The following is a 23811-nucleotide window of genomic DNA, read 5'->3' as shown; positions in this document are numbered from 1 at the left end:
TATTCTTCCTACCCCGACAACAAGGCCTCCTCTCCGTTAGGCATTTTTATCCCTGCTGTTCAGATGAGGAATGAGGTCCAAAGAGGGGAAGCCCATACCTGTAGTAGCATTGACCAGCTGCAGGACCAGGGGGCGTCGCGTGACAATGCCAGATCCTCGGGGCAAGAAGTCCCTGCAGTGAATTGAGGGTGAGAGGAGAGTCAAGGTCTGAGGAGGCTCCCTGTGTCCCAGGGACGCCTGTCCTGCCACCGGGGGCCTCAAAGCTCCCCGGAAGTGCCTCACCACACCTCAGCCCAAGGGATTCATGAAGGGGAGAGGGCAGCTAAGAAAGGTGGAAAAGACCACCCTCAAGTCCTCTGGGTCACAGAATTTGTGAGTCTGAACTGACCCTCAGACCTCTCTCACTCTGCCCTGTGTTGGTTCTGAGCCAACAGGAAGTCCCTGCCCCAACTCAATCACTGCCATTCAACTCAGGAGAAACTGAGGCATGAGGTGCACCACCCCAATGCCCAAATGTCCGGTGGCCACAGAGTGGGTGCCAAGGAAATGGAGCTGCACTTCGTCCCCTCCTTTCCGCTGTGGGGAAAGGCAGGATCTCACTTCCCCTTTTCTGGCCCCATCTGGCTGGGGTTGAGGATGAGGGGGATGAGGGAAAGGAGGAAACAAGGAAAAGGACTCATGCTTCTTAAGTGCCTACCACATGCCAGGCTCTTTGTGGGCAATATTTCATGGACTCTACACAATAGCATCACTAGGAAGACAGTATTATTATCCCCATTTTACAGATGAGGAAACTGAGGCTCAGAGATATTCATGTTGCCCAGCCTGTATCTACTAGACCCTGCAGTAGATCTGTTTGACCCTCTGGTGAAGGCTTTCTGCCCATCATCTCCCAGCAGACCCAGATCCCTTTGAATAACTGGACTGAGGGGGTCTCAAAGTCATTTCCTGCCTGTAGACCTGATGTCTATTCCTCAGACATCTGCTATGTCAATTTCAGCCTCAGCAGTCCTTCTGGCTAACTCTTCAGGGTGCCACTTCTCTCTGTCCTGTCAGCTCTTTTCATCACTCCACCTGTTTACCCACAGCCCCACCCAAGCCAGCACAAGGGTGATGGTGGAGGCCTCTTCAGGGATCAGGCTACTGGGATTAGAAACAGGGGATTGCCAGGATTCAGGAAAGAGGGGAGCTAAGGGGCCACAGAGATCTCCTTCATGGTGAGGCACGTGAAGGCCCAGGGAGGGGAAAGCATACACTCAAGATACTATAGGGCTGGGACAGAGCCAGAACAGAAACCTGGATGCCCTACCCGGAGCCCAGAGCCTGACCTGGACTCACAAAGCTTTCTGTGCCTCAGGTTAAGGGCAGAGTGTCCCCGGAACAACAGAATCAGCCCAGGCTTCTGGGTTCAAGGCCTCATCTGGGGGCCCTGGGGAGGGCTCTTCCATTCTCTGTCCTCACCCTGCCCCACCTCTGGGGAGAGCAGAGACTAATGAGGAGGAGTCAGCCACTTTGTGGGGAAGGAGCATGATAAATCCTGCATTTATCCATCATTTCTAGGTGCCAGGCAAATGCTTTTCATTTGCGCAAGACTGTGAGGTTCAGAAGGGCAGGGCTCGCACTTTTCCATTACAAGAGGTGCTTAATAAATGGGCACTGAGGGAGCGCGGGTTCAGTTCCTTGTCAGGGAACAGAGAGCTCACATGCCGTGTGGCATGGCCAGAAAATTACATTAAAAAAATGGGCGCTGAGGACTTCCCTGGTGGTACAGTGGATAAGAAGCCGTCTATCAATGCAGGCAGGAGATACAGGTTTGATCTCTGGTCAGGGAAGATTCCACATGCCACAGAGCAACTAAGCCAGTGCGCCACAACTACTGAAGCCTGTGCGTCTAGAGCCCGTGCTCCGCAACAAGAGAAGCCACCGCAGTGAGAAGCCTGAGCGCTGCTACGAAGAGTAGGCCCTGATCACTGCAGCTAGAGAAAGCCCGCGGGCAGCAGTGAAAACCCAATGGAACCAAAAATAAATAATAAAAGCGAACTGAATCCCCAAGTCCTCAAAAAGTGCTCTCATATGGAGAAGATAACTTTACGGATGAGGTAACCAAGGCCTCAGAGAGGTGAAATGACTCATTCAAAGTCACCCAGTCAGGAATGGCAGAGCCGGGGAATCAAACCCACTGCTGTCGGACCCCAGAGCCTGGGAACATCAAACTCTGCTGCCCTCTAAACCTGAGGAGCCAGACTTGGCTTTTTATGTAATTCAATTAAATTCAGTGTAGAACATATTTGGGAGCAGCTGCTCTGTGCCAGGCCCTGTGCTGGGCCCGGGGGATGGGAGGTGATGAGTCAGACGGTTCCCACCCCAAGGCACTCACAGCGTGGTGGGAGAGACAGACAAGTAAACAGATAATGTGATGCAGTGTGACATGTGCTGGAATGGAGGTGCACCAGGCAGCACAGAGGGGGCGGTGGTTAACTGGGGGGGGGAGGGACTTCCTGTCTCTGTCTTTACCCCTTACTCGTTGACTTCTTTGCAAGGGTGACCCTCTAGTACTTGGGACCCGCCCCCCAGGACTAGAGAGATAGGGCATCTCAGCTCACAGAGGCTGGGGAGGATATGGGGACCTGGGGTCTACCTTCTTCCCCACCTTCTCCTCACCCAGCAATACCATGGCAACAGTGGTTGCCATGGAAACTGCAGGCAGGGCTGGAAAGGATGGGACTCCCCACAGAGAGCCCCTCCCCAGGCAGAGACATGAACCTTCCCTGGAGCTCTAGCCTGAGAGCACCACCCCCCCTCACCCCTTTCCTGCACAGATGGACCCACTTGGCCCTGGCAGGCCTGAGGGGTGGAGGTTCCTGAGGTGCCACATAGAGGGTGTGGGGAACCCAGAGCCCAGCTGGAGGGGTGATCAGGGGTCTGGGCCAGCCTGCTCCGAGTTGCTGCCTCCCAGGGCTACTTAAAGGACAAGCAGCTTATGGGAAGCAGAGATTAGAGCACAGAGCATGTGTGGGAGCAGTGCCTACTCAGACCCAGATTTCCCAGGCTGGGGTGGGGATGGGTGCCCAGGTGGCGAGGGGCCCCATCTTGGCCCTGGCCCAGGCTCTCAGAATTCCCTGGGTGGCTTGTTCAAATGCACATTCCTCAGACAGGCTGGGTTAGAATCTTCAGGGTTGGGGGGCGCAGGGGAGGGGAGGAGGGCATCTGGATTCTAAACACAATCCCCATGTTCCCATCAAGTTTAAGGCTCCTGGCTCGGTGACGAGGAACCAGCGCCAGGCAGAGGCCCTGGGTTCGAGTCCTGACTTGGCCATTCCCCAGCCTGGTGCCCCTGGGCAAGTTGCTTCACCCTCAGGGCCTCAGGGTCCTCAGTTGTAAACCACATGATCTAAAGGAGGCATCATAAATGACCACACGTGGCTGCACAATGATTCCTAGAGCCTTAGCCCATGCCTGGTACACAGTAGGCACTCAGCAGCTGGAGGGGGCTGCCAAGGAGAGCCTCCTGTCCTCAGCCCCCCTCCTTCGGAGAATCCTCCCAAAATTCAGCAAGGAATCCAAGATCCTGAAGAACCGTCTGCCTCACCTCCTCCAGGCACTGAATTGGATCTCAGGATCCTGACCACATAATGTTGGCTGGAAACGATGGACCTCAAGGAAGAGGAGTTTTCAGAGAACATCTCATTCCCTGTCATTGTCCAGGGGGTAGGACGGAGGCCCAGAGACGGGCAGGGAGCTGTGAGGCTGCACAGCAATGGAAGGGATGGCTGAGATGGGCCCAGGACCCGGAAGCCTGCTTCTCAGCTAGGCTCATGCCTGGACAGGCAGTGATGAGCACAGCTGTTCCCACATCCAGACTCAGTGCCTCACTGGCCTCTGGATTCTCACGCTGGGCACAGGATTCTCATGCTGGGCACAGGATGGGCTATCGTAGGGGCTCAGGCAACCCTGGAAGGAGCAAGCATGGCTGAGCAACTCCACAGCTTCCTCCTTTCACCTGGACAGACTGCCCCATACCCTCAGTTAAAGTGCCCCCTGGGGACTTCCTGGTGGTCCAGTGGTAGGGGGCCTGGGTTCGATCCTTGATCAGGATCCTACATGCCACAACTAAACGATGACCCCCTTGTGCTGCAACTAAGACCTGGTGCAGAAAAATAAATAAATATTAAAAAAATAATTAGGTGTCCCCTGGCGCCTTCGCACTGGAGATTCGGGCCTGATCTGGTCTCCCGCCACAGCCACCTCTGCACCTCCCACTAAGCTCCTGGTTTGCCCAAGAGAGGACAGAACAGGTGCTCAGAGAAAAGTGTGCCAGGCCCACCAGCCTCGACTGACGTGTGGGAGGGGTGGATGGGGACATGCCAGCTCCTCCCACTCATTTTGGACAGATGGTGGTTTCCTGGGGAGGCCTTGCCTTGCCATCTGCAGAGATACCTTCAAACCTGAAGCACAGGGGGGATGAAATAAACACATCTCACCACCTCCAGGCACCACATACGGCCTATCTGAACTGGCACTGTCACCCCAGAGGGGCCTGGAGGAATTATACCCAGAGCTGCCGCTCCTAGTCTGACAACTGCTCTGGGACCCTGGTTCCCAAGTCCTGCTGAGCTCAAATACCACCAGAAAGTAGCATGCTTGGGCTGGCGTGCGCCCAGCGGTGGTCATCCTTGTAAGTCTCTTGTTTCCTGGACTCTGATGTCAGACAGGCCCGGCATTGGATGTCTGAGCTGTGTGACTATGGATAAATCATCAGACGTCTCTGAATCTCAGTTTCCTTATCAGCAAAATGGGTTTCTGCGAGGCCTATATAACTTAATGTCTGTACTCAGGCATGGTAGCAATGACGAGAAATAAAAGTTGAGGGAGCTGAGCACACAGCCTGGGTTCCCAGGACCATGTCATCAATTGATGCTGCAGGGAGGGAGCTGGAAGATAGGTTTCCTGGGGGCTGGCCAGAAGAGTGGGTGGAGGCCAGAATATTTCCAGCCCAATCTTGCCTTGGAAGTGGAAGGGAAGGGGCCCAACAGACTGTGAGGTGCCTTCTGAAGCAGGGAGCCAGGGTGGAGGCGAGGGAGTGGGTGGGCCAAGAAATACAGTGGGGAGGAGGTGAGACTGCCCCCAGGCAACAAGTCCCTCTCTGTTCCTGCCGCCCCAGGAGGCCCTGGGCTGGCCCATGTCACACAACCCATGAATTTCCAGCTGAGGTTTAAAGATTTCAGGGCAGCCCTGGCCTTAGCTTCCCCTGGTATTCTAATGTCCTGAGAGCAGGGCCTGGGTTGGCCCTCTTTACCACGGTATTCCCAGCACCCAGCTCGGAGCCTGGCACGGAGCAGGCGTTCGGGACACCCTTGTTGGCCAAAAGACTGATTGGAAGGAGTTTCTCCATTTTTCCCATCACCGCCCTCATTGTACAGATGTGGAAACTGAGGCATAAGAAAGAGGGTCGCCCAAGCTCACAATGCGAGTTGGTGACAGGGTAAGACTGGTGCCCTGGGCCCTGGATTCCAAGCCTGGCACTCTCCCCACAACAACCATTCTTCAATATTAAAGAAAACATGCCATCTTGCTTTTCACCTTATCCTTCCATCCCTCCTACCATTCTTCTTTGCCTCTTTCCTTCCTCCCTCCCTGTCTTCCTCCCCCCTCCCTCCCTTTCTTTCAAGTGTTGATGACTTTATACTTTCAAAATGGAAACGATTTCTTCTGCTCCTGCTTTAAAAAAATCATATGCTCTCTCATTAAATTTTTTTTCAGAAAATACATAAGATGTTGAAAAAATAAAAAGCCACCATCACCCCCAACACCTGGGCCTCAGCATTGTAAACATTTTTATCACTTATAAGAACAGTCATGGCAAACCCTGATGGATTGTTGATTGCTGGCCAAGGATGCTTCCGGGGGCTCTGAAATCTGCATCGTCACGAGGTTTCTTTCGGGGGTGATGGAAGTGGTCTAAAATTGGATTGTGATGATGGTTGCACAAATATGCTAAAAATCGTTGAAGTGTGCACTAAAGATGGGCGAATCTTACAGCATGTAAATTCTACCTTAATAAAGTTGTTTAAGAAACCTGCAGCCTCTTGATTGATGCTCAAACGGCTGTGTGAGGTTGGCATGGCCAGTTTTCCCAACTTGAAGGGGAATAAACAGGCTCAGAGAGACAAAGTCAGGTGCCCCTCATGGAGCCGGGCTCTGAGCCACACTTGGGTAGCAGCTCTGTCTAACAGTTCAGCATGGACTTTTCCCAAGTCGCTCAATATGGAGTTACTTCCGGATCCTCATTTCTTTCATTTATTTCTCTGTGCTGGGTCTTTGTTGCAGCATGCAAACTCTTAGTTGTGGCATGTGGGATATAGTCCCCTGACCAGGGATCAAACCCGAGTCGCCTGCATTGGGAGCACAGAGTCTTAGCCACTGGACCACCAGGGAAGTCCCTGGCTTGTTATTTCTTACCACAAACAGCCTGAGGTGAAGGAATCTCAGCTCCACTAAATGATCTCCCTGCTCTGAACCTCAGTTTCCCCATCCATGAAATGGGACACAATACAGCAGCTCCCTCCTATGGCCAATGAGGGGATGTCTCGAGACCCTGACTGTAGAAGGATCTAACTAGCAGACTGCCCATTGGTGCTGTCGTGAGTCACCTGAGTGCCCATCCTGGGCTTGGTGCCTACGTGTGCCAGGGAGCATTGCATTCACCTGCTGAGATGTTTCTCCTCTTCTGGGCTGGTGGCCTCATTTCCCTGTGCTAAGATTGGGGACAAAAGAGTGGCACAGTGATAAACAGGTAAAACGTTCATAATAACCTTGGTTGGATCTCCTCTGCCAGGAGCTCTCAGCCCAAGGTCAAGGGCCTCTTTCTTCCTCTGTGATCCCTCATTCTGGGAGAAAACTGAGTCCTGCCCCACACGCCAAGGTCACGGGCTCGAGGGTGGTCAGGGAAGGCATCCTAGAGGAGGTGTTGGCTGATGTGAGATCTGGAGGTTGAGCCAGTGAAGGAAGAAGACAGAGGTGGGGTGAGGCACCTTCCTGGCAGAGAGAATAGGAGAGTGAGGGAGAGGGACAGCCCATTTCCGCATGAGCTGTAAGATACTTAGGTGGCCCCCGGAGGGGAAGCCCAGCTGGGTACGGCCAGCCTCAGGGGCCCAGCTCAGGAGATAAGGCCCTGCTTGGAGGGCAGGGAGCTAAGAAGGGCTTCAAGCAGAGGCATCGGATTGGGAAGCCCTAGAAAGTTCTGAGCTGCCCGACGGAGAATAGCAAGAGAGTAGTCTGTCCTGGGTGTTGGGTAGGACAAAGGTGATGATGGCCCAGGCACAGAAGGGATGGACTCGGGCAACACCCGCAGGGTCTGTAGGCCGCACTGGATGGGGAGGATGCGAGAGGAGCTGGGACCCGACCCTGGGCCTCCGGCTGGGGCACTGGGAGGGCGACAGAGGATGAGCTGGTTGGATGGCATCACCGATTCAACGGACACGAGCTTGGGCAAACTCTGGGAGATGGTGAGGGACAGGGAGGCCTGATGTGCTGTGGTCTGTGGGCTTGCAAAGAGTCAGACACGACTTGGTGACTGAACAACAACATAGGAATTCCAAGTTGCTAGAGCTGACTGCTGCAAACGGTTGGTACTCCTTAGCCAGAGTTCAGTCCAGGAAGGGGGCAAGAGTGCCCGAGAGACAACCAGGAGAGCAGAGGAGGAGAAGCCGAGGTGTATGGAGAGGCACGCACGGGGGTTGGGGTGAAGAGGGTGGACATTCACGTGGAGACAGAAGACCCATGCTGGTTCCTGTCCTGCCTCCGATGCACTGCTGTGTGACTTCAGGCAGGTCCCTTACCCTCTCTGTGCCATTTCACCACTTGAAAACTGGGGATGATGCTCCTCCTGCTAAGAGGTTGCTGGTTCCAAGAAGACGATAAGCAGCACTGCCCTTGGGCCTGGGGGCTCGGGGCCCTGACCTTGGGCCCCATCCTTGCTGGGATCTCTGGCCTCACCTTCCCATGAAGCAAGGGGTTCCTGGGGACGGAGGGAAGGTGCCCAGCTGGAGCCTGTGCACCCCTCCTTGTCGTTGTTGTTTTGGTTGCTCAGTCAAGCCTGACTCTTTGCGACCCCATGGACTGTGGCCCGCCAGGCTCTCTGTCTATGGGATTTCCCAGGCAAGAATGCTGGAGTGGGTTGCCATTTCCTCCTTCAGGGGATCTTCCTAACCCAGGGATCAAACCCGGATCTCCTGCACTGGCAGGTGGATTCTCTGCCACTGAGCCACCAGGGAGGCTCCTGTGCAGCCCTCCTAGGCCACACTTAAGTGCCCTGGAACTTTCTCTCAGTCTCAAGTGTACCTCTAGGTTCTTTCCCACCTGCGGGCTGCCCTCAGTGCGAGGAGGCAACCTCGAGGCTAAGGCTGATAGAGCTGGAAGATGAGGGCAGCCCGGGGAGTCCCTACCCCGTCTCAGAACTGAGGAGTCTGAAATTCTAAATTCCACACCATCCTGCCAGGTTGCTTTGAAGTTGTGTTTGTCAAGGTGGGAGGGCAGAACACACTGTAGTTAGCAATTCCTTAGCTTGATTTATAACGGGAATATTTAGACATACGGCACGTGGGCTCCACTTCTGCCTCCTGTTCCAGGCCTGGTAGCACTGCCTCAGTGACTGGCAGCCTCTGCTCCCACCTGACCCCTCCGCACTGGCCTGCCTGTGTCCCCTCCCTGTTTCTGACCCTCCGACCCCAGCCAAGGCAGGGAAACTCGATTCTCCTGACGCCGGGATCAGATGCTGTCTGCCAGAGTCACCTTTCATTCCCAGTTCCTTGGGGCCACTGGGTGGGGCAGGGGGTTGGAGAAGACGTCCTCTGGCAGGGATGGGCACACAGGTCTGGCTGAGGGCATGTGCCAGGAGCATGCTCTGGGCAGGGAGGGGCACAGCATCATGGGCTCTCTGGGTCGGGGTGTCTGAAGGGCCCAAAGCGCCTCCCAGACCAGCCTGATCTCATTGCGATCTCTGTTCCTCACTGCCCTTCTCTCCTCCGGGTTCCACCTCTGGCTTTCCTCAGGGGGGACCCTGCTCCTGGAGTGGTTCACTCTTTTGCCTGACCAAGTCCTATTTTCGCTCAGGTGCAGACCTAACTGCTCAGATGCCTTCTCTGGCCCCCTGACGACTCCTGCTCCCTACAACATCAGGCTCCTGGTACCCTTCTTCAAACCCACAACATAAGAGCTGTTTGTGTAATGCAGCCTCTGTCTGTCCCGCTCAGCTGTGAGTCCCTCGAGGACAGGGATGGGTCTGGCTTGTTCACAGCTCTATCCTCAGGGCCTGGCGCACTGCAAGTGCCAAGGAGATGTCAGTTCCCTCCGCCCCTCTACTTGCGATGTCTCAATTATGTCCTAATCCTCTTTGGCCTCAGTCTCCGAATCTGGGAAATGGGATGTAGCCTGAAGTGTTCAGAGGAAGAGACAGATTCTAGTAGTGGAGAATGGTCTGTCCCCCATGGCAGGGGCTGGGGCTGACCAAGAGAAGCGCTCTCAGAGGCCAGAGACTGGCACAAGGTCTGTGCTGGGACCAGAATGCAGACACAGGGGATTGACAGGAGGCAGGGGGCCTGAGCAAAAGGCTTCCCAGCTGGCTCAGGGGTAAAGAATCTGCCTGCCAACACAGGAGCCATAGGAGATGCTGGTTCGATCCCCGGGTTGGGAAGATCCCCAGGCTGCAGTCAGTCCATGGGGTTGCAAAGAGTTAGACACGACTCAGTGACTGACCAACAACTCAGTAAGCCTGAGCTGGGGTAGGCAGAGTCAGCAGAGGAAACCAAAACCCTATCCCCCAGGCTGCCCTTTGGACTCTGGGCAGAGGCTCACTCACCAGGCTCCCTGCCCCACCTGCATCCTTGCCTCTCCTCCCAGCTGGTATCTATGCCCAGGCAGGAACAGAATGGGCACGTCCTCTGGGCCAGACCTGACCCTGAGTGCTTTACGGGCATGATGTCAACACTCGCCACAGTCCCGTGATGGAGGTGCTATTATTATCCCCATTTTACAGATGAGGAAGTAGCAGCTGGGCAGGGTTTAAAAAACATGCCCAAGTTTGCCCAGAGTGTAAGTACCAGAGCTAAGCTGCACACCCAGGTCTGATTCCAGAGCCTGAGCACTCAGCCCCTCTGTCACACTCCTGCTGGCCCTGGCCTGCCCGGGGGGCCAAACAGGAGGGAAGATGGGCAGTGCCCGATGGTCAGCATGCCTGGGCCTCAGAGTGAGTGAGGCCAGGGGTGCTGGAGCCTGGAAGCCTATCCCAGGACACCTGACTTGGTGCCGGATGGGTATAGTGGGGAGGGGGCACGCAGCTGGGGGCAGATGAAGGGAAACCTGGGGCCCCAGACATCTGCTCACAAAGTGCTGGGGTGTCCGGGGTGCCCACGCACACTCCACTGTCTGCGCTCACCACCGAGATGATCTCATCTATGCTCACGACTTGACATCCCATCTCTTCCAAATTTATATTTCCAGCCTGCCTTCCCTCTGAGCTTCCGATTTGCATCACCACACTGCCCACCTGACATCTCAGACTCAATGAGTTCAAAACCAAACTCCTGATCTTATCCCCCGACCCCCAGCCTGCTCCTCCCAGACTCCGTTAATGGTACCAATGCCCACCAGGGTCGAGGTGCTAAAGTCATCCTGGATTCTTCTTTCCTTACCTTCTACATCTCATCCCCCAGCAGGTTTTGTGGGACCATCCTCCAAAATACATCCTGAACTCCACCATTCTCCCCTTCTCTCTGCTAACGCCCTGGTCCAGCAGCCCCTCTTTGCCCAGCGCAGCAGCCTCTGCTCCTGTTTCCTGTCCCCCTTCCCAAGTCACACACTTGCTGGAAGCAGCTCAAGTCATTCCACTACTTATGAGCTTCTGATAATAATGAAAACAAACGTAGTTCCTCAGCTTAATCTGAGGCCCCTGCCTACCTCTCCCATGCTGTGTTCTCTTTGCTCACCAAACACCAGCCACAGCGCTTCCTTTCTGTTCTTCAGATACCAAATTCGTTACTGCCCCAGGGCTTTTGCATGTGCTGTCCATCAGCCTAGAATGCTTCTCCCCAAATAGTCACATGACTTCTTGTCCCTCAGTTCTCATCTCAGATGCCACGGATTCCCAGACACCTTCTCTGACCTCCCTGTGGAAAGTGACCCTTTTCACTCCTAGCGTTGACTATGGCCCCCAGTTTTCTTCTTCACGTACATCTGCTGGATGGCTGAACGAATCAACCTCAGTCTTCCTTTCTGTAAAAGGGAGACAAAGAAAAAGCATAGACCCAGAGCAGCCCTGCCAGGGTCCTGGGCAGCTGCCTGGGCCACCGCCACTGCAGAGATGACAACAGGGCCCTCTTGGGTGCCCGGAAGCCTGGAGCAGCCTCTGCTTCCTCTGATATATTTTCCACTTCCTCTCCATGGGGGGTTGACTCCCGGGAAACCCCAGGAGATAGGGCGGCTGTTACCATGCACACGGGTCTGGGGACCTGGGCCAGGGTGGAGAGGTGGGGATCCATGGCGAGGCAGACTGTGGGGACCCCAGTGGACCTGTGTCCCACTCCAGTCCTGGTCTCCTCACTAGCTTTCATGAGAATCAATTGATGCATTCCCGTGCATGCCACTGCATGCCGGGCCCCTACTCTGCCCCAGACCTGCAGTATCCTCCCTGAGTATCCTCCCACGGGGCCGCAGTCAAAGGCTATTGGATTGTGGAGGGCAGCAAGAGGGTCCAAGCCTCTGGGGGCAGAGTCTGAATCTCACTTAACCCCTCAACAAGCTAACAGTTGCAGAAGTCAGCTGTGGCTGGCCTGCTGTGCTGTCTACCCCAGGTACCTCTCTCGGTTGGATGGTGGACTCCGAGAGGGCAGTGGCTAGGTCTCCTGGCCCACACAGGCCCCAAACCTAACTGAACATCAGTATCTCCCTTCCATGTGTCTATAAAAGGGGGCTTTTACACTCGTGAACTTGCTGGAGCCCCATACCCATGTCTCAGGAAGGCAGGGCAGCAGCTGGCAGTAGGCCCATTCCTCAGATGGGGAAAGTGGGGGCCCATGCAGCTGCACGTCCCTGTGTTCAGTGCTGAATTGGGCTCTTAGAGGTGGTGTGGGCCCCAGATTGGAGCCTGACAGACACGGTCCTTCTTGGCCCTGTGACCTTGGACAGGGCCTCTAACCTCAGTGCCTCAGTTTCCTCCCCTGCAGGGTGGTCATCACAGTACCCGCCTCACGGGGCTCTTGTGACCTGTCCCATATAGCCTGGCAGGAGGCACAGGGGAAGGGCCCGGCAGACGGTGGCTGAGGTCAGCTGCCCTCTGGTGCCCCCTGCCCAGAGCACGCAGCAGGCACGGAGCATGCGTGAGTAGAGGGGGGAAAGGCAGGCCTGTGGTTTGTACCCTGAAAAGTGCAGGATGTCCACGACTGTCATCTAAAGCATGATGGGCTCAGGGGTTGTATTACCTCCAGGGTCCTCCCACCCCCCTCGCTCTGACTGTCAGGCCATAGGGACAGGGACCATCTCTGTGTCTCTTGTCTGCATCTCTGCAGCTCTGGGGGGAGGTGGGGTCACATGAGCAGGAAAGAGGTTCTCTGGAAGCCCTTCCCTGGGAGACAGACGGCGCCCCCCCCTGCTGATCAGATGGGCCCAGCCGCCCCCACAGTGGCTCTCCCACGTCCCACAGATACATCGTTCAGTGCAGTATCCTTCTCTCTCATCCCTGAGGCTGACACTGGGCCTTCCCAGGTCATTTGAGGCTCGGGGACAACCATCCAGTCTAATCGCCCATATTAGAGATGGGGAAACTGAGGCTCAGAGAGGGCAGTGACTCGCTGGAGATTTCACAGCAGAAATGGCTTGGGACCCAGGATGTCTCAGCCCAGAACTGCCATCCCTGGGATGGGGGGAGGAGGAAGCCCTCTCTGCCTGCCTCCCTCTCTGGCACAGGTCATCCGCTTCTTTACCCATGAAGGTCATTGGAAGAAAGCTAGGGTTTCTGAAGGAGGTGAGGAAGGCAGATGACAGAGTGGGGAGGTCAGCGGCAATTCTCTTGCCTCCTCCCTCAGTCTGCCCAGCCCCCCCAACTCCGCCTCCAGCCCCCCCCGGGAGAGCGCCGGCCTCTCTCTCCTTCTCAGCCCCCGGAAAGCCCGTCTCTGTCTCCCCTTCTTGGGGAGAGCCTGGGGGGTGGTCACGACCCTGCCTGCCTCCCTAAACCCAGGGCTCTTTGTCTTGGTGGTGGCCCCTGACTCCTTGCCACCTGGCCCTCCCGGCGCCTTGTGGGATCCGAGGCAGGAGGGGGATTAGGTCGTGCAAATGGCTCCCCCCACCCCTCCCAGCCAGCCCGCCTCCCTCCCTGTCTTAGTCATCTCTATACTCCACCGCTTTCTCCCTCCATTCCAATCCTTCTGCCAGGCCACGGGGAGGACGACACTGACAGGCGCCCCCCCTCTCCCCCCCAACTCAGGGGCGGCGGCAGGGCAAGGGGCCGGCGGCTCGGGGAAGGCTCAGAGGCGCTGGCTCCCCCCACCCCTCTTCCTCATCCTGCAGTCGCGCCTCCCCCCTCTTCCGCGCTGCGCACGGATGGCGGCCGGAGCCGCAGAGGTGTGTGTGACGGGGGAGACTGTATCTGGTCCCCGATGCTCAAGGGGCCATGTCCTCTCCCAGGGGCGACGGGAGGGGTGTCCCCCCACCGCAGTCCAGGAATCCCCACGAGAGGAGGGGGAGCTGTCCACAGAGCCTGGGGGCACAGGCCCAGGGGTGCTGCCCGCTTCAAGAGACCCCCCCAGAACCTAGGGGAGTCATGCAGGCCCCTCGGTACCCATGAGGGGTTCGGGGTGGGGGAGCAGCCCTTTGCCCGAGTCTGCTGTCTTCCTAAAGGATGGAGCAGAGGAGGGGGGCGTGAGCCCGCGGCCGCAGGCTTGACGTTTGCGGCCCAGCGTGGGTGAGGGGGGTGGAGGGCGCTGCGCCCCCGAAGGGCTCTCGTCGCGGGGGAGGGCCGCCTCCTCCTTCTGGCTGGAGGTGGGGGCGGGGGGGGCCGAGCTGTCCGCCGTGCAGCGCCAGGGGCTCCGAGGTCCCGGCGCCGTCGGGGCCGGGTCCCGAGACCCGGAGGACCCGGGCGCGAGGAGTCCGCGTTCCAGGGGCGCGCCGCTTCCTACCTGCCTACGAAATTCTCGAGCACCGAGCTCTTGCCGGCGCTCTGGCCGCCCACCACGGCGATCTGCGGCAGGTCGAGGTCCGCGTTCTGGCCGATGGCGGAGAAGGCATCCTGCAGCCGGTTGACCAGCGGGATGAGATCCTCCATGCCACGGTTGCCCATGGCTGCGGCTGGCCCAGCAGGCTGCGATCCGGCCGCCGCTTGGGCTCCCGGCTTCGGCTCCGCGGATGCAGCAGCGCGCTCCGACGCTTTTCTGCGCCGCGGGTCCCCCCGCCCCTCGGGGATCAGAGCGCCGCGCTGCGCCGGGGTGCCGCGAGGGGGCGCCCGCAGCGCAGCGGGTCAGCAGCCGTGCGCAGGCGCCGCCCGTGGCACTATGGGGACTGTAGTTTTCAACTTCTGCGGCTTTTGGGGGCGCTCGAGCCGTGTCTGGGGGAGGCACAGATGCTGCATCGCACGTTATCTTTCCTGGAAATGGGCAAGGTCTCCTAGGTGCCCTTAGTACCAGACCCCTTGGAGAGTAGTCGTGGCTGCCTCACTCCCTCTTACAGATGGGGAAACTGAGGCTTGAAGGCACAGCCTCCTCCAAGGTCATAGTCTTCTGACCTTCAGTTTCACTCGGCTTCATTGCCTTCTACTTTAGGTTGTAACACTAATTTATCTCCTGCATTTCCCTTCCCGCCTTTGGGCCTCAATCTCCCTGTTTCTAGAAGGAAAAGATATAGAGCATTAATTTAACAAATATTTACTGAACACGTACTGTAAGCCATATCCTGTTCTAGGCGTTAGAAATATAGCAGTAAACAAGACAGACCAGGTCTCTACCCTCATAGATCTTACAGTGGAGACAGACAGTAAATGAATAAACAGATAAAGGAAACAGTACAAGTGAAGATAGTGTATACTAATAATGACACGAGAAATAAACAGCATATGAAGAGTTCTCTTTAGCCTGGCAGGTTAGGAGGGTTCTCTGTGGAGGTGACAGTTGAGAAGAGACCTGAATGATGAGAAGTAGCTGCTGCTGCTGCTGCTAAGTCATTTCAGTCGTGTCCGACTCTGTGCGACCCCATAGACAGCAGCCCACCAGGAGAATCCACTGTCCCTGGGATTCTCCAGGCAAGAACACTGGAGTGGGTTGCCAGTTCCTTCTCCAATGCATGAAAGTTAAAAGTGAAAGTGAAGTTGCTCAGTCGTGTCCGACTCTTAGCGACCCCATGGACTGCAGCCTACCAGGCTCCTCCGTCCATGGGATTTTCCAGGCAAGAGTACTGGAGTGGGTTGCCATTGCCTTCTCTGAAAAGCAGCTAGCCAGGCCAAATGAACAGCAGGTACAAAGGCCCTGACACTTGGAAGGGCCTTCTTGGGACAGTTGGAACGTCTTGTCCTGGTAAGTGAAGTCTTCTCCCCAAACCATCAGGGTGGTGGTAAAACAGTAGGGCTCGAATCCAGGACTCTTGAAACCCTACCCTATTTATTTTTTTCACATAGAAAGACCATGGGACCCCAAGCCAAGCTGTCCACCTCTGCATTTAAGGAACCTAACTGGGACTTCCCACAAGGAGACTAGGGAAGAGAGAACAGAGAACAGAGAGAGAACCCTGGAGAACAGAGGAGCCTGGAGAGCTACAGTCCATGAGGTTGCAAAGAGTTGGACATGACTTCGAGACTGAGCAACAACAGCAGCCCTGTTCTACTGGGGGTCAGTAGGTCACCATCTGTGAACAGAGTCGGGGCCACTGCTGGGAGATCAGTAGTCTGTAAATTGGAGACTGTGGTTCATTCACTCATTTAAGACATATTTATTAAGCCAGGAACTTTGCTACACCTCAGAGATAAAGCAGGGAGCAAAATGGATGAAGCCTTTACCTTCATGTGGCTTATAGTCTAGTAGAAAAAGAAGGACAAAGTACAAATGAGCCAATGAATATGACTGTCAGATAGTCATGAGTACTTTGGAAGACAAGAAAGCTGGAGAAGCTGGAGGTGGGGGCTGTGTTGCTGTTTTGCATATAGTGGTTGGAGGAGGATTCTGGGAAGGTAAAAATTTGAGCAGACCTGAAGGAAGTACGGGAGTAACCCATGTGGACATCTGGGGAACATCTGGGCAGAGAGGAAAAAGCGGATCCCATTCCAAGAGCATGACCTGGGTCTTAGATGAGCTGTGTGATCCAGGTTCCTCCGTATCTTTGAGCCTCAGTGATCTAATCTGGGTAATGGGGATAATGACAGACTGAAATGCCCGTGAAGGGCATGGCCCTGGCCTGAGGCTCAGGCGACCCTTATTAAACCACTGCTTTGAGAATGCTGATGATCACAACCTTCCAGAGAGCTGGATGTGGATGTGGAACTGCACATCCTGTGTGGCTGCTCCCAGCCAGCCCGTTGTTATGCTCTGAGAACCAGAGAGGGCAGAGATGAAGCCTGGATTGGTGCCATTCATTTATTTAGAGGGTGCCAGTTACACTCTGCCTAGAGGGGCGCCATTGTGGCTGGTTTGTTTTTCCTAATTACAGTAGAGAAACATATTGTATTAATCAGAATTTACACAGTATTTGAAAACTTCTGAAAATCCTTCCACCCAGAGATAACCACTATTTAGAGTTTATTCTCTGGTTTATCCCATGTATATTCATTTTGTTTTTTACAGAAATGGGATCATACTATAAATCCTGTCTTGCTGAATCACCCATGCCAGACGAGCAGCCTGGGTATCACCCTGAGTTGGTCAGAAATACACAATCTCATGCTTCACTCATGACCTGCTAGATCACAACCTGCATTTAACAAGAATCAAGAGCCCCGGAGATTCCTGTGCACAGGAATCTCATCAGAGCTGGAGAAGCTCTAATATATATTATTATATGCAACTTGTTTTTTTTTAGCAACAGTAAGTCTTTGAGGTCTCTCAGTGTAAGAACAGATTGGTCAAGTTCCTTGTTCGCAGATGCATAATTTCCCGCTGTTTAGTAGTGCTTTGGTTTTGTTCTCGGGTTGGGTGAAAATGATTGTGCCAGGCTTGAAGAATGGATGGATAAAATGCCACTTGGGGGTGTGTGTGTGGAGAAGGGTTGATGTTCTGGGCAGAGGAATCAGCATAAGCAAAGGCATGGAATCAGAAAGGAAATGAACCTGATATCTACATTGGCCTCATTCCCATGGGGCTTCCCAGGTGGCTCAGTGGTAAGGAAACCTCCTGCCAATGCAGAAGATGCAGGAGACAAAGGTTCAATCCCTGGGTCAGAAGATGCCCTGGAGGAGGAAATGGCAACCCACTCCAGGATTCTTGCCTGGGAAATCCCATGGACAGAGGAACCTGGCAGAGCTACAGTCCATGAGGTCAGAAAGAGTCGGACATGACAGCGACTGAGAGCACGCACACACACACACACACACATACTCATTCCCACAGGGCTTGGTGAGGACCAAAGGAGGGATGCTGCAGATGGTTCTCCCAGGTGCTGAGAAGCTGGGAGTCCCGAAGGCCAATGAGTTAAATGAGAGAAGTGGCTTTGACCCTCTATTTTGAGCCCTAATGAGGGAGAATTCTCTCTGGAGCCCTTGAAGCTGTAACCACCACTGTACTGGCAGATCAGCAACAGGAACACTCATTGGACATTTCTCCCTGGGCCAGATTACTGGGCTGAGAGAGTCAACCCTCAGGACGGGGGAGGAGTTCCTATTAGTTCTCCTTGACAGATGAAGCAACTGAGGCGCAAAGAAGAATGTGGCTGAGGGCACAAAGCCAGAAAATGATGGAGTGAAGATGTGAATGGAGCTTGGTGAGACTCTGGGCTTCCATGTTTATAGCCTATACTGCACCAGCTGTTGTAATCTGCATGCTTTTAATGCACATGAAATGCAATGCTAGTCCCTTCTGATGGGGTTTTTGTTGGGCATACAGCAGGTGCTCAATAAATGCTGACTGTATTGAATTTCTCAGTGGCTTTATTATGCAGCACTTGAGCCAAGCCATTATATTTAGTCATGACGTCTGCTCAGAGTCTGGCCCTTTGGATTCATTCATTCTTCAACAGGCTTTTAAAAAAAATGTTTACTTATGTATTTGGCTGTGCCAGGTCTCAGCTGTGGCACGTGGGGTCTTCAATCTTCGTTGCAGGTGTGATCTTTTTTTTCAGTTGCTGAATTCAGGATCTTTAGTTGTGGCATGTGGGATCTAGTTCCCTGACCAGGGATCAAGGCTGGGCCCCCTGCATTGGGAGCTTGGAGTCTTAGCCACTGGACCACCAGGGAAGTCCCTCTTCAACAGGTATTGATCAGGTACTTCATGCCAGGCCTCAAACAAGACATAAGGGGATGAAGAGGTTAGCAAGATGCAGAAGTTGAACCCTCCTAGAATGTGGATCACAGGGGAGAGAAAGACAAGAAAGTAGTCCAGGTGGATGAAGCCAAGACACCTGGCTGTGTCAGGCAAGGTCACTGTGGAAGCCAGCTGGGCCAGGCTGGGGCTCCACATAGTGCCTTTCTCCGTGTGGCTGGGGGCTGGGCACCAAGATTTCCCAGGGGCTTTGGGGCACCAGTGGTCCAGGCATCTGTGCTTGCACTGCCTCATCTTACAATGAGGAGCTCCCCATAAGTCTGGAACAAGGCACATACTCTTGTGTACTGAGGATCAAGGGTACAGTTCCGTTGCTAGACTGCCCGGTGTTCAAATCCCACCCCAACCACTATCTAACCCAGTGACCTTGGACAAGTCATTTCACCTACCTGGACCTCAGTTTCTGCATCTGCAAAAAGGGGATAAGACTATTAACTATCTCATAGGGTTATATGAGGAGGATTCAATGATGTAATAATTCAGAGAAAATATGAGAACAGTGCCTGAAACAGTGAATAATTAGAGCCACGATTACTGTGATTATAATCATCATTACCACTGTACTGTCTAAAGAAACTTCAACCTCATGAAGGTAGCAAAGGATGTCACCTCTTTTTTTTTTAATTTATTTTATTCATTTAGCAGTGCCGGGCCTTAGTTGTGGTATGAGAGATCTTTAGTTTCGGCATATGAACTCTGAATTGCAGCATGTGGGGTCTAGTTCCCTGAGCAGGGATCGAACCTGGGCTCCCTGCATTGGGAATGTGGAGTCTTAACCACTTGGCCAACAGGGAAGTCCTGGGCTGTCACCTCTTGGTGGGAAGGTTAAAGGATTGTAGACACGCCAGGATTTGTCCAGGAGAGACAGAGCTAGGTCTGGAGGCATGGACTGGGGGCCAACTCTATCCCTGGATGGCGCAGTTTGTGAGAATCTCAGGCCCCAGTGAGCCCTAGAGTCCAGTTATTCCCCATGTGGACAGAGAGCTTTGAGGGTATATCTGACAATCAAGAAAGGCCTTTTGGGCTTCCTTGGTGGCTCAGTGGTAAAGAATCCACCTGCTAGGGCAGGAGACATGGGTTCGATCCCTGATCTGGGAAGATCCCACATGCTGCAGAGCAACTAAGCCAGTGCACTCAACTGTTGAGCTTGTGCTCTAGAGCCGGGGAGCCACAGCTACTGAAGCCCACGCCCCCTAGAATGTGTGCTCTACAAAAAGAGAAGTCACTGCAAGGAGAAGCCCGAGCAGCACAACGAGAGAGGAGCCCCAGCGTGCTGCAACTCCAGAAAAGCCTGCACAGAAAGAAAGACTCAGAATAGCCAAAAGTAAATACATAAAAATTTTTAAAAGGAGTTAAAAAAAAAGAAAGGCCTCCTGAGAAGGTGATGTTTGAATGGAGCAGTGAAGACTGGACAGGAATCAGCCTGGTAATGAGTGAGAGGAGAGGGGAGATTGTGAGGGAGATTTGGTTCCTCTGGGGACAGAAGGTTGCCACTGTGGCTGAAGCTGGTAAGTGGGGGGTGGGGATGGGCGAGCCTGTTACACACAAGTCAGTCCTGTCCAGCAGAGATGGCCACACTCAGATCCCAAGTAGGGAGGGGCCCTGCCCTAGGTCACTCTGAAGGTAGGGGCAGCAACAAGGGGCTGCCCACCCTGCCGCTCCCTACCTCTGTTCTCTGCTCCCCTCAGCTCACTTAGTAGTAGGTAAAGGCACAAATGGATGAAAGCTTCTTGCCTGAAGAGTCCCATGGACAGAGGAGCCTGGCAGGCTAGAGTCCATGGGGTGACAGGAGTCAGACACGACTTAGCGACTACACCACCACCGTAATAATCATACTATATGATATCATCGTGAGAAGAGACAGATTCCTGGAGCAAATAGGTCTGGACATGGCGCCACCTGAGTACAAGCCTATTTCATGGTGAAGGTGCATCTCCACGTGGAGGCGAGAATGGGGCCTCCAGGTGATGCCACATCCTCAGGCCTCATTTGGGATGCAGAGATGAGGCCTCTCTTCTCCCTCTGAACATACCTCATTGGGGGGCTTTGCTTGCAAGGGGTTGATTTAAAGGAATTAACACGAGGGACTTCCCTGGCAGTACAGTGGTTAAGAATCGGTGCTTCCACTGGAGAGGGTCTGGGAACTTAGATCCCACATGCCCCGAGGTTCAGCAAAAAAAAAAAAAAGCAATTAACATGAGTCTAGCCCCAAACAGTGTCCTCAGAGCATTCTCTGATCTCCAGGGAGGCAGCGCAAGGTCACATACATTCCAAAAAATGTTCACATCCTCCTCATGAAAAAGTCATCCAAACGGATCATAGCAAATTATTTTTAAAAAGGAAAGTGAATCTCCGCCCCCATGAACCCACTACACACATTTATTCTTTCCAAAAACTGGGATCATAATGTGTATGCAGATTTGTAACCTGCTGAGTTCACTTCATACCATATCGTGTTTAAATATCCTTTGAAGACATAATTTCTAAAGTTCAGTTCAGTTCAGTCGCTCAGTCGTGTCCAACTCTTTGTGACCCCATGAATCGCAGCACGCCAGGCCTCCCTGTCCATCACCAACTCCCGGAGTTCACCCAGACTCACGTCCATTGAGTCAGTGATGCCATCCAGCCATCTCATCCTCTGGAGTCCCCTTCTCCTCCTGCCCCCAATCCCTCCCAGCATCAGAGTCTTTTCCAATGAGTCAGCTCTTCGTATGAGGTGGCCAAAGTACTGGAGTTTCAGCTTCAGCATCATTCCCTCCAAAGAAATCCCAGGGCTGATCTCCTTCAGAATGGACTGGTTGGATCTCCTTGCAGTCCAAGGGACTCTCAAGAGTCTTCTCCAACACCACAGTTCAAAACCATCAATTCTTCAGCACTCAGCCTTCTTCACAGTCCAACTCTCACATCCATACATGACCACAGGAAAAACCATGGCTTGACTAGATGGATGTTTGTGGCAAAGTAATGTCTCTGCTTTTTTTTTTTTTTTTTCATTCTATTTTTAATGGAATAAATTGGCATGAAAAGGTAGGAAAACCAATTACATGTATGGTTTTAAAGTGAAAGTGAAGTCGCTCAGTCGTGCCCAACTCTTTGCGACCCCATGGATAGTAGCCTGCACCAAGCTCCTCCACCCATGGGATTTTCAAGGCAAGAGTACTGGAGTGGGTTGCCATTTCCTTCTCCATGTCTCTGCTTTTGAATATGCCATCTAGGTTGGTCATGACTTTCCTTCCAAGGAGTAAGCGTCTTTTAATTTCATGGCTGCAGTCACCATCTGCAGTGATTTTGGAGCCCCCCAAAATAAAGTCTGACACTGTTTCCACTGTTTCCCCATCTACTTCCCATGAAGTGATGGGACCAGATGCCATGATCTTTGTTTTCTGAATGTTGAGCTTTAAGCTAACTTTTTCACTCTCCACTTTCACTTTCATCAAGAGGCTTTTTAGTTCCTCTTCACTTTCTGCCATAAGGGTGGTGTCATCTGCATATATGAGGTTATTGATATTTCTCCCGGCTATCTTGATTCCAGCTTGTGTTTCTTCCAGCTCAGCGTTTCTCATGATGTACTCTGCATAGAAGTTAAATAAGCAGGGTGACAATATACAGCCTTGACATACTCCTTTTCCTATTTGGAACCAGTCTGTTGTTCCATGTCCAGTTCTAACTGTTGCTTCCTGGCCTGCATATAGATTTCTCAAGAGGCAGATCAGGTGGTCTGCTATTCCCATCTCTTTCAGAATTTTCCACAGTTGATTGTGATCCACACAGTCAAAGGCTTTGGCATAGTCAATAAAGGAGAAATAGATGTTTTTCTGGAACTCTCTTGCTTTTTCCATGATCCAGCAGATGTTGGCAATTTGATCTCTGGTTCCTCTGCCTTTTCTAAAACCAGCTTGAACATCAGGAAGTTCATGGTGCACATATTGATGAAGCCTGGCTTGGAGAATTTTGAGCATTACTTTACTAGCATGTGAGATGAGTGCAATTGTGCGGTAGTTTGAGCATTCTTTGGCATTGCCTGTCTTTGGGATTGGAATGAAAACGGACCTTTTCCAGTCTTGTGGCCACTGCTGAGTTTTCCAAATTTGCTGGCATATTGAGTGCAGCACTTTCACAGCATCATCTTTCAGGATTTGAAATAGCAGTTTCTGAAGGCTGTGTGCTATTCCTTAAGAGGCAGACACCGTGATTTATTTAGCTATTCTCCAAAGTTGATTATTTCCCCGACCACTATTATAGATGTTTTCTGTGCACCTGCTGGCTTTTAAAAAGACTTGTTTCTGATTATTTTCTTGGGCTAGATTCCTACAAGTGGAGTTACCAGGTCAAGGGGCAGAACATGTTCAAGAGTCTTGATAGAGAATTTGCAGATTACTTTCCAGAAAGATGAAGCAACACAAGAAACCAGTGCTGGCGCCCCTATTTTCACCAACATGAGCATGAGTTTCAGGTTTATATATATATTTTTTGAACTGTGGTGTTGGAGAAGGCTCTTAAGAGTCCGTTGGACAGCAAGGAGATCCAAACAGTCCATCCTAAAGGAAATCAGTCCTGAATATTCATTGGAAGGACTGATGCTGAAGCTGAAACTCCAGTCCTTTGGCCACCTGATGCGAAGAACTGACTCATTTGAAAAGACCCTGATGCTGGGAAAGATTGAAGGCAGGAGGAGAAGAGGACAACAGAGGATGAGATGGTTGGATGGCATCACCGACTCAATGGACATGACTCTGAGTAAACTCTAGGAGTTGGTGATGGACAGGGAGGCCTGGCCATGCTGCAGTCTATGGGGTCGCAAAGAGTCAGACAGGACTGAGCAACTGAACTAAACCATATATATTTTTTTACTTTGGCAATTTGCTAAGCTCGCCCTGTGCGAGATGCCAGTGCGAAACATTATGTAATATCATACAGACACACACACACCCCGGGAGGGGCCACTCATTTTACAGACGAAGAAACAGGCTTAGAGAGGACTCCCGCGTCTGCCAGGGTCGCCTAGCCAGGAGGCAGAGGAGCCCCAGTTCAATCCCGGCTAGCGCCGAGATCTGCTTGGTTGGAAGCCCGGGGGAATCTCGAGCCGTGTCCGAATCTGGGCGGATGTGATGCTGTCACACAAAACGCTGTCGCTTCCTGCCCTTCAGGTATAAAACCGGGCTCTGCTTCAAAGTCCGAAGCGCCCGGGCCGCCCTTCCACCCGTAGGCGGGACATCCCCTTTAGTCCCACCCACGTCCAGCCCCGTTGGCGCCTAAATCCAGGCCGAGTTTAGGCACCTGTGCTGCCGCCCCAGGGGCCGTAGTAGCACGG

General features: G+C 53.3%; 1 protein-coding gene and 1 long non-coding RNA gene across 21 annotated transcripts in view; one reads left to right on the top strand and one right to left on the bottom strand.

The window, feature by feature from the left end:
* Positions 1–14427, bottom strand: part of DNM1 (dynamin 1) — a 43437-nt gene extending 29010 nt beyond the window's left edge. For 11 of the 19 annotated variants that reach the window (XR_009739609.1, XR_009739608.1, XR_009739611.1 and 8 more), the window contains exons 1-2: positions 14166–14427; positions 99–172 (exon numbers count right to left, since the gene is read on the bottom strand). Coding sequence is in view for 15 of the 19 variants with exons in the window: in XM_061433660.1 (XP_061289644.1) it covers positions 99–172; positions 14166–14326 (235 nt within the window). In the remaining 4 variants the exon portion in view is untranslated. The remainder of the gene's footprint in view (positions 1–98; positions 173–14165) is intronic. The other 8 variants (XM_061433647.1, XM_061433649.1, XM_061433650.1 and 5 more) reach the window with 2 other exon arrangements.
* Positions 13368–18096, top strand: LOC133257585 (uncharacterized). 2 transcript variants are annotated; one of them, XR_009739613.1, is made up of 3 exons: positions 13385–13611; positions 15653–15863; positions 16812–18096. It is a non-coding gene; the product is annotated as an uncharacterized LOC133257585 (long non-coding RNA). The 2 variants fall into 2 exon arrangements; XR_009739612.1 differs by having other exon boundaries at positions 13368–13611; positions 15653–18096.
* Positions 18097–23811: the final 5715 nt, after the last annotated feature.

Source organism: Bos javanicus, chromosome 11 (assembly GCF_032452875.1).
Source record: "Bos javanicus breed banteng chromosome 11, ARS-OSU_banteng_1.0, whole genome shotgun sequence".
Taxonomy (NCBI): Eukaryota; Metazoa; Chordata; class Mammalia; order Artiodactyla; family Bovidae; genus Bos; species Bos javanicus.
The sequence above is the reverse complement of the archived record's forward strand: the minus strand, read 5'-3'. Positions and strand labels throughout refer to the sequence as shown.